This window comes from Planococcus citri, chromosome 2, assembly GCF_950023065.1.
Source record: "Planococcus citri chromosome 2, ihPlaCitr1.1, whole genome shotgun sequence".
Lineage (NCBI taxonomy): Eukaryota > Metazoa > Arthropoda > Insecta > Hemiptera > Pseudococcidae > Planococcus > Planococcus citri.
The window spans coordinates 57,880,098-57,888,541 of record NC_088678.1 but is presented as its reverse complement, the minus strand read 5'-3'; the positions used below and the strand labels follow the sequence as shown (position 1 = coordinate 57,888,541).

Sequence of the window (8,444 nt, the reverse complement as noted above, 5' to 3'; positions counted from 1 at the left end):
TTTTTTTCTTTTTTTAATTGTACGACTGTTGCGTTATTTATTTATTTTTTTCAAGTTCATCCCCATATTACGTTTAAAGAGGATTATATTGAAAGGTGTCGCTATTACAATTACAATATCGCCTATTTTATTCTTCAGCAAACAAACATCTACAGGGTGTTTATGATGAATTGATCAATGTGCACGAGTACTGTTGAATGATTTTGTAAACCTATGCTTCAAGTATTAGTTATTTCGCAAATTTATGATTCAGATTCAGTCATAATTAGGTACTTGAATGCAAAAAGAAAAAAAAATACTACACAACAATTTCTGAATTTTAACGAAAGAAAGAGGGCATCTGATCACATTATTGAATCAGAGTTTTTTTTGACGCCACTAAAACACACGATCCATCTACTACATGACTATACCTTTATGCAGTTCTTATAAGTGCAGCAAAAAATATATAAGTATTCTACTCGCACACCTAATAACATAATCTAAACGCATCGTTGAAAAATATGTCCTCACGTACTACGTAAAGATCATCCACCCAATTGTAACTAAGATTATCCCGTTTATTCTTGAATTACACATGCTTTGCTCAGCTTAACATGCTGCATTTAATGTATGTACTCGTACGTATATAAATTTGAACCAGATGAACCCAGAGGTTAATGCTACCTAATGAATTTTATATCGTAGCGATTCTATTATAGTAAAGTGATAGAAAAATGCCTATTTTTTCAGTATTTTTTTTTCATAGTCTTTTTTTTTGAAATCTTGTCGTAAAGCGGGGACACCCTATTTGGCTATAAGCTGCGTTGATGTCACTGAACGTTCTTGGCTGGGTGGGATCGAATTACATACACAATGCCTTTTCTCATTACTAGTAGTTTTTTTATGTTTTATGGGCGTATGTCAACTGTCAAGGAAAAAAAATAGTAGAAGTGGAAGAAAAATGTATTTCGTTAGCTATGAACTGTAAAAGGTCGAATGAGGCAGTCAAGAATAGATATATAAGATATTGAAATTACAAAATGAAATGAGCTATATTGTATATATGTATTTAACAGACTACTTAAGTAGTAAGTTCTGTTAACGAATAAGCTCGCAGAAATGGTCTTCCATATAGGACAAATTTTTTTCGCAACAGGCTAAATTTTGTTTCAGAATCTCTTGATTGATGTGATTTTTTTTTGACAATTTAAATTTTGTTTCAGACAAGAAAAAGTCGAGTCACTACCCCTGTGTGAACTGAGTATTTTTTTCATTTCCATTTTCCAATGATTTTGGAAAAACTACGATAGTAAATCCAAAATTAGTCAGGAAACGTGATTTACCCGTATTTGTAGGAAACTTTTTCAAAACGATCCTCAAATTAAATCAAAACACCACCAAATTTAACCCCTAACGTACCTGGGTATACCTACTCGTACATAAGATACGCAATTTGAAGGGGAAAAAAACTCAAAAGTGTGATCAAAAAATCTAAGCCTCTTCAAACATTCGATATGTGATCTGAGAAATCAATCGAGGTGAAACAGGTTTCATTATGGAAAATTGTATCAAAATAGGAGAATCCCAACTCATTCAAGATAGTTTTCAAGAACAACGTTAGACAACAGAAGAATCATAGCCCTTAAGGCGTTTTTATTATTCTATCAAGATATGTATTTTCTTTTTTATTTGGAGTTTTTCCATCTTTCTAATCGTTATTAGATGCCTAAAATCTCGAGTTGCAAATGAAAATTCGTCAGTTATTTGTCTTCAAATAAAAATATTCGCTATCATGCAGCAGTCATTGTTAAATAGGCTGGAGCATGGTTGTCCGATTATGATACGAATTCTCAATCATAACTAACCTAACTAAGAAGTGAAACAAACATAAACAAAAAAATTACAACATATGTTTTTATCCACGCGCCTTCAAGTATCTTACACTCATAAAAAAAATTATTTTTTTGCTATTTTACGCTATTATAAATCCGAAAGCACGTACCAATTAGCTGGAACAATTCCAGACTGTGTTTACATGTGTTTATTTGAGAACAAGTAGGAGGTATATTTTACCATTTATAGAAATTATAAAATAATTTCGGGATTACTGACGATGGATGGTTCACAAACCACATGAAAATAATATACGCGTAAAAAATGAATACGTAAAATCTTAAAATCGTTTCTCATAAAAAGCAAGTAAGTACAGTATGTAAGTATGCAAAAACGAAATTGGCACATTGCTGCTCCGTGGGTCGTTATCTTATCTATCTCGTGTACTTTGCTAGCCATTCCGGAAATATTTCAAAAATTCTTTCACACAAGTGTGAGCGATTCTTAGAAGAAGATGTACAGCGTCTATATAATTATTACTGTTGTGAGATGAATTGCACTTGAAATGCAAAATATGTAATCAGCTAACAAGAAATATCATATTCAGATGTGGGGGAAAATATTTGCAGCGTAACGACTTTAAGATGAAGCAGCGCGGCGTCAAAAATCTTAAAAAAGGGTTTTAAAAATGGTCAAGTGAAACACCACTAAAATTGTTTGAATAGGTAATTTAGATCGTCGAGCATGCAAATGAAATAAAATATAGGTAATAATAAACAAAACGTTTTCTCACTTGTTCAATACATTTTAGGTACCTACTTCCCCCTTTGGAGAACACTGGAAGGGCGAAAAATATACAGAATGTTTTTAACCAATTATATGCCTGCATTTTCTTCTAAACGAATTTATTTTCATCTTAGAGCCCTTAGAGGAAAAATAAGAAAATTTGCAAAAGTTCATCTCAATAACACCGTGACTGAAGTATATTTTCATCATCGGGCTTCAGTCACTTTTTACGACCAGAGTCGTTTCTTTTCAAAATTAAAAGTTTTATTTTTCAACCAATCAAAAACGAGGATTTTCAAAATGCGAATGAATGAATTCTTCCTTTCACGACAATTTGGTCGTTTTTACCATACTGGATTTCAGATTTCTGAATGAACTGATCGAGTTTGGAAAGAACGAAGTTTTAAAAATTATCAAAATATTTTCAACCAATCAGAAGTGAAAATTGTGCATTTTCATTTTTCATGTACAAGGCTTGTTTAAACTTGTCATGTTAATTCATCATTGCATTTTTTGGGAAATCAAACTTCAAAGCTGAAAATTTGAAAACTTTGAAGAACCTTTAACAATCGAACAGGGTTGTTTTGATAAAAACTGGTGTGTTTCTCATAATGAATAATCAGAAACGAAAAAAGAACAAGTCTCCACCTTCGTCTTGTAACCCTTCATTAGATACATTTTTGGTTTCGATGAAAGGTACCTATACCTACTTTCTCATTAAATTATCATTAGAATGTTTTCAACCAATCAGAAACACGTGTTTTCAAAAGTTGATTTTTTGTGCAAAGTCATCAAGACTTTTACAAAGTGCAAATTGCATGAAACTGGAAATTATTAGTATTCAAAAATTGCTTGCTTTTCTCAACCAATCAGAAGCAAGTATTTTCGAATCTGTATTTTTCACCACTATCATCCTAAAAAACTGAATGGCTAGGTAGGTAGATGTATATGTACCTACTACCTACTGATCAAATCTGAAATATTTTGTGAAAATATAACATTTATATTCTAAACCAGCGCTCAAACTTGATTGAAGATGAAAAGAGAAAAGTTCGAGCTTACAAGGGAACCTCTTGAGGTGTCACACTCCGATTTGAACGGGACCGCGATTTTTGGAAAGAGCATAGTCTAAAACCCCTAAAACCGAATTTTCAGCTGGCCAAGTTCACTTTTTGATTTTTGGCGACCCAAATCCAAATTTCACCATTTCCAGCCATTCTGGAGCATCCAGCGCGATTTTCAATTTCTCCAGAATTTTAAATTTGCTCCAGAAGGCGTAAATATGAAGTTGTGCTGCTAAAAATCGAGTTGTGTATTATACTCAACCTGTTCAACGAGTTTATCAACATTTGAGCCGATTTTGGGAGTAAACTTGATTTTTTGGATTTTTTAATTTTGAAAAAAGCTGGTCAAAAAACAACTCTTGAGGTGTCACTCTCAAAATCGGCTCAAATGTGAGTAAACTCGTTAAACAGGTCGAGTGTAATACATAACTCGATTTTTAGCTGCCCAACTGCATATTCACGCCTTCTGGAGCAAGTTCAAAATTCTGGAGAAATTGAAAAATCGCGATGGAGGCTCCAGAATGCCTGGAAATTGTGAAATTAGGATTTGGGGGGCTAGTTTTGGACAAAATACAGCGATTCGCGCAAATTTCGAAAATTTCCACGCAAACGGGAAACTTTTGATTTTTTGGATTTTCTAATTTTGAAAAAAGCTGGTCAAAAACCCACTCTTGAGGTGACACTCTCAAAATCGGCTCAAATGTGAGTAAACTCGTTAAACAGGTCGAGTGTAATACATAACTCGATTTTTAGCTGCCCAACTGCATATTCACGCCTTCTGGAGCAAGTTCAAAATTCTGGAGAAATTGAAAAATCGCGATGGAGGCTCCAGAATGCCTGGAAATTGTGAAATTAGGATTTGGGGGGCTAGTTTTGGACAAAATACAGCGATTCGCGCAAATTTCGAAAATTTCCACGCAAACGGGAAACTTTTGATTTTTTGGATTTTCTAATTTTGAAAAAAGCTGGTCAAAAACCCACTCTTGAGGTGACACTCTCAAAATCGGCTCAAATGTGAGTAAACTCGTTAAACAGGTCGAGTGTAATACATAACTCGATTTTTAGCTGCCCAACTGCATATTCACGCCTTCTGAAGCAAATTCAAAATTCTGGAGAAATTGAAAATCGCGCTCGAGGCTCCAGAATGGCTGGAAATGGTGAAATTTGGATTTGGTAATTGATATTAGTTTTGGGATTCATTTTGACCATTTTTACTGATCAAGAACGTACTTTTTTTTAAAAAAAGCATAAATCGCCAAAAACAGGCAATTTTGAATTTTCAAACGTTCGCCAAAAATCAAAAAGTGAACTTGGGCAGCTGAAAATTTCGTTTTGGGGGTTTTAGACTATGCTCTTTCCAAAAATTGAGGTCCTGTTCAAATCGGAGTGTGATACCTCAAGAGGTTCCCTTGTTAGATATTTAAGAACCCTACGCGTAAATTTGAAAGAAATTTCTGATTGGTATAAAAGAATAATTTAATGTATTTTAGCCAAAATCATGATCTTCACTGATTACCTAATAATGAATGACTAGGTATTTAGGTAGGTACTTTCAAAAATTATCCATCCCTTCATGAGAAAAGAAGTTGAAAGTTTCATCAATTTGGATCAATCGGGAACACAATACGATAGTTCATATGTGAGCAGCTAAGCAGCAATGGTATAAGAATTACACGTACACATTATTCATAATTCATATACAGAGACATATAGACACACGATCAGCGAAAGAATCCCCTATTTGAAAAAAAAGAGTAATTAATAGCAGTCCGCTGACATGAACGCAGACGTACATAATACGTATTAAATCGTGTGCCTAAAGATACATACGTACAAACCTCAAAGAGCGGGGGACAGACTTTTCTTTTCTTTATTTTCAACTCAACCATATGTGTTACATAAGGCCTGCACAAATTATACATAAAAACAATCGAGAAAGTAGTTATCACTTATTAAAATTTTGAGTAGTATACATTCTCGAGCAGCGCCATCCAATCGTCAAATGTCACTCGTGGTACGAGGTACTCGTAAGTCGTAACCTTATTCTTATTTTCGTATCGTGATGGCTTTTCTAGATTCTAATATGTGCGGCAATTTTACAATTTCTTATTTTGAAAATCACCATTCGGATTTTTTATACGATAAATTCGACGAATCCAATGTTTTAAAAAAAGAAATCGAATACGAATCCAATTCCGGTGAATACAATTATGATCAAAATTTGGAAAATTACATGCAACAGAATTTCAATATTCAGCCTCCTGATAAGAGTAATTTCGTACATTCAGCAAATTCCTTCGATTGCTCGGATGATTTTGAAAAACATTCTTCCGTTAAAAATATGGTACGTATTTGAGATTGAATTTTTCTAGAGTAATTCAGATGCATTTTTTTTCAATATTTTTAAGAACACTAGCTTTATTTTTTGAATATCCTATCGTGATAATTTACATTTAAATGACACCTAAATATTAATTTTAATTGAAACATATGAATTAATTAGATCTCAAATCGGGCATATTCTTCACCTGATGTGCGTAAAAGTGAAACGAACGAGAATTTCGGACATTTATTAGATTTCTTTGATTTCTACGATGATCTCAATTTGACCACTTCGACTGATGAATTGGAATGTCTCGATAATAAGGATTTTATTAATCAACTCTCCGATAACCAAGTAATTTTCTTACTCAATTTTCTACTCTATTGTGAAGAATCTGCGTAGCAAAATTTTTACTCATTTTTCAATTTTTCACCTCAAAGGTAGTTCTACACCAAAACGAAAGTTTAGTTTTGACTGATCTCGTTACTGAATCCTTGTCAAACGACGCAGAAACATCTAAATGTGAAGACACTCCACATTCAACAACAAAAGGTAAAAATTGATTAATTGTCAGATAAGATGCAAAACAATCAGTAGACCTGAATTAATCACCTCAATCATCTTACAGATTCTCATCAGTGTCACTGGGTCGGATGCAGTAAGGAATTTCTTTCTCAAGAATTCTTAGTTCATCACATAGAAAAAAATCACGTCGATTCGCGCAAATCAGATGAATTTGTATGCTTATGGCATCCTTGTCCAAGACTTTTGAAACCATTTAACGCTCGTTACAAGCTTCTAATTCATATGAGAGTGCATTCAGGGGAAAAACCCAACAAATGTCCGGTAAATATTCAAAATATAAGCTATAGGTATATAGAATATTGAGAAAATTTTAAAACATCGTGACAATTAACAGTTTCCAGGATGTACAAAAGCTTTCTCGAGGTTGGAAAATCTTAAAATTCATCAAAGATCTCACACTGGAGAAAGGCCTTATGCTTGCCAATTTACTCAATGTTCAAAAGCATTTAGTAACAGTTCAGATCGAGCAAAACATCAACGAACGCATTTTGATCAGGTAGTCTGGATTGCAAAATTAAATTATGATTGAAATACTGAAATATTCAGAACTTTTTTCAATAATACAATTTTTTTATTCGCAGAAACCATATGCTTGTCAAATCAAAGGATGCAATAAGCGATACACTGATCCTAGCTCATTAAGAAAGCATATCAAAATCCACACTTCAGCATCTCAAAAACATAAAACACTTCGCAAAAATGTAAGGATATTTTTCTCGACTTTACGAGTATTTTCAATCTAATCTATAATACATGTATTTTTTTTTTTTTTTTTTTTAGAATCAAGTTAACATATCTTCTGTTGTGAAAAAACAAGTCAGTCAAAATGTTCTCGCAAAAAAAATGTTTGGAAAAGGTAACTTGAGAAAAAGTCAACACCTACTAAACTGTTTTTGTTTCTGAACTGAGCATTTAATCTTTAATTTTTATAATAGACGAATACAAGTCCGATAGAAAATTCAAAGAATACACCACCCATCAAAAATTCAAGTCACCAGAGTACAGTTCAATCAAAATTGAAGCAATGGAGGCAAACGATTTGCCAAATTTATTGCCAGATGATTTTTTAATGTACCCAGACTACGAATCATACGATTGTTTTCCATCATCTCAAGTTAAAAGTAAGTGATGCTTAAAATAACATCATATTTTAATTTTAAATGAATGCATTCAATAGAAGGAAACACAATCATCTAAATAGCGTTAAAATCATAACAACGTATTTTATACTATTACAGATGAAACATTGTTCAAAAATTTACTCACGGAAAGTATTCGAAACAAAGATGAATTTGATCTGATCCCCAGTGAAGATTCGATGATATATTTCGAACTGGAAAATGGACTCCTTGATGAGAACGTCGAAACCCAGCACACAGAGTTTGATGATGTTAGTTTTTTATACCTAGAAAATTAGTTAAATGTTAAATTAAGATAAGAATTCGATTTTAAGGTTTTAGTTTTAATATACTTGATTGGTCTCATTTCGCTTCCAAGAATGATCTCTTTATACGTAATTGCATTTTGTTTACATATTAAGGAAATCATGATCATATTTTTAAAACAATTTTTAAGTTATTTATTAATTTTTTTCATAAAAATGTGTTTTTTATTTTTTTTTTAAATTATAACTTTAACATTACGGATTCCATGTGAGAAGAGATCCTCAGAGGATCTCTTATTTTGCAAAAAAAAAAAAATCAGGTCAAATTGAATTTCACACATGTGTTTACCTTACTTCCTATTTTTCTGGTCTTCTTTATAATAGGAAAATGAAATCACAGCATCGTTTTCATTGTTAAGATTTAGCTCGTAATTATGTGATTTTCAATTATGATCTCTTCGTGTTCAAGATCTGTAATAAAATATTA

At 32.5% G+C, this 8,444-nt stretch overlaps 2 protein-coding genes across 4 annotated transcripts in view; one reads left to right on the top strand and one right to left on the bottom strand.

Moving 5' to 3' along the window:
• Positions 1 to 8,444, bottom strand: part of LOC135836652 (uncharacterized) — a 31,336-nt gene that overhangs the window by 21,827 nt on the left and 1,065 nt on the right. The window contains exons 2-3 of one of the 3 annotated variants that reach the window (XR_010557070.1): positions 8,307 to 8,428; positions 7,840 to 7,978 (exon numbers count right to left, since the gene is read on the bottom strand). Coding sequence is in view for 1 of the 3 variants with exons in the window: in XM_065351621.1 (XP_065207693.1) it covers positions 8,379 to 8,428 (50 nt within the window). In the remaining 2 variants the exon portion in view is untranslated. Of the gene's footprint in view, positions 1 to 7,839; positions 7,979 to 8,303; positions 8,429 to 8,444 lie in introns of those variants that run through there. The other 2 variants (XR_010557071.1, XM_065351621.1) reach the window with 2 other exon arrangements.
• On the top strand, positions 5,119 to 8,310 carry LOC135836644 (zinc finger protein 583-like). The gene is made up of 9 exons (XM_065351603.1): positions 5,119 to 6,009; positions 6,169 to 6,342; positions 6,429 to 6,540; positions 6,617 to 6,834; positions 6,908 to 7,069; positions 7,155 to 7,274; positions 7,354 to 7,429; positions 7,509 to 7,694; positions 7,812 to 8,310. The coding sequence occupies exons 1-9, from the start codon at positions 5,728 to 5,730 to the stop codon at positions 7,988 to 7,990; spliced, it is 1,509 nt and encodes a 502-aa protein (XP_065207675.1). The 5' UTR covers positions 5,119 to 5,727; the 3' UTR covers positions 7,991 to 8,310.

What these genes read in the sequence shown, in the direction of transcription:
- LOC135836644 (XM_065351603.1), top strand. Translation starts at nt 5,728, where the DNA reads ATGGCTTTTCTAGATTCTAATATGTGCGGCAATTTTACAATTTCTTAT. An exon ending in TCCACATTCAACAACAAAAG is followed by an intron (nt 6,541 to 6,616) that starts GTAAAAATTGAT and finishes ATCATCTTACAG; the next exon opens with ATTCTCATCAGTGTCACTGG. An exon ending in ATAAAACACTTCGCAAAAAT is followed by an intron (nt 7,275 to 7,353) that starts GTAAGGATATTT and finishes TTTTTTTTTTAG; the next exon opens with AATCAAGTTAACATATCTTC.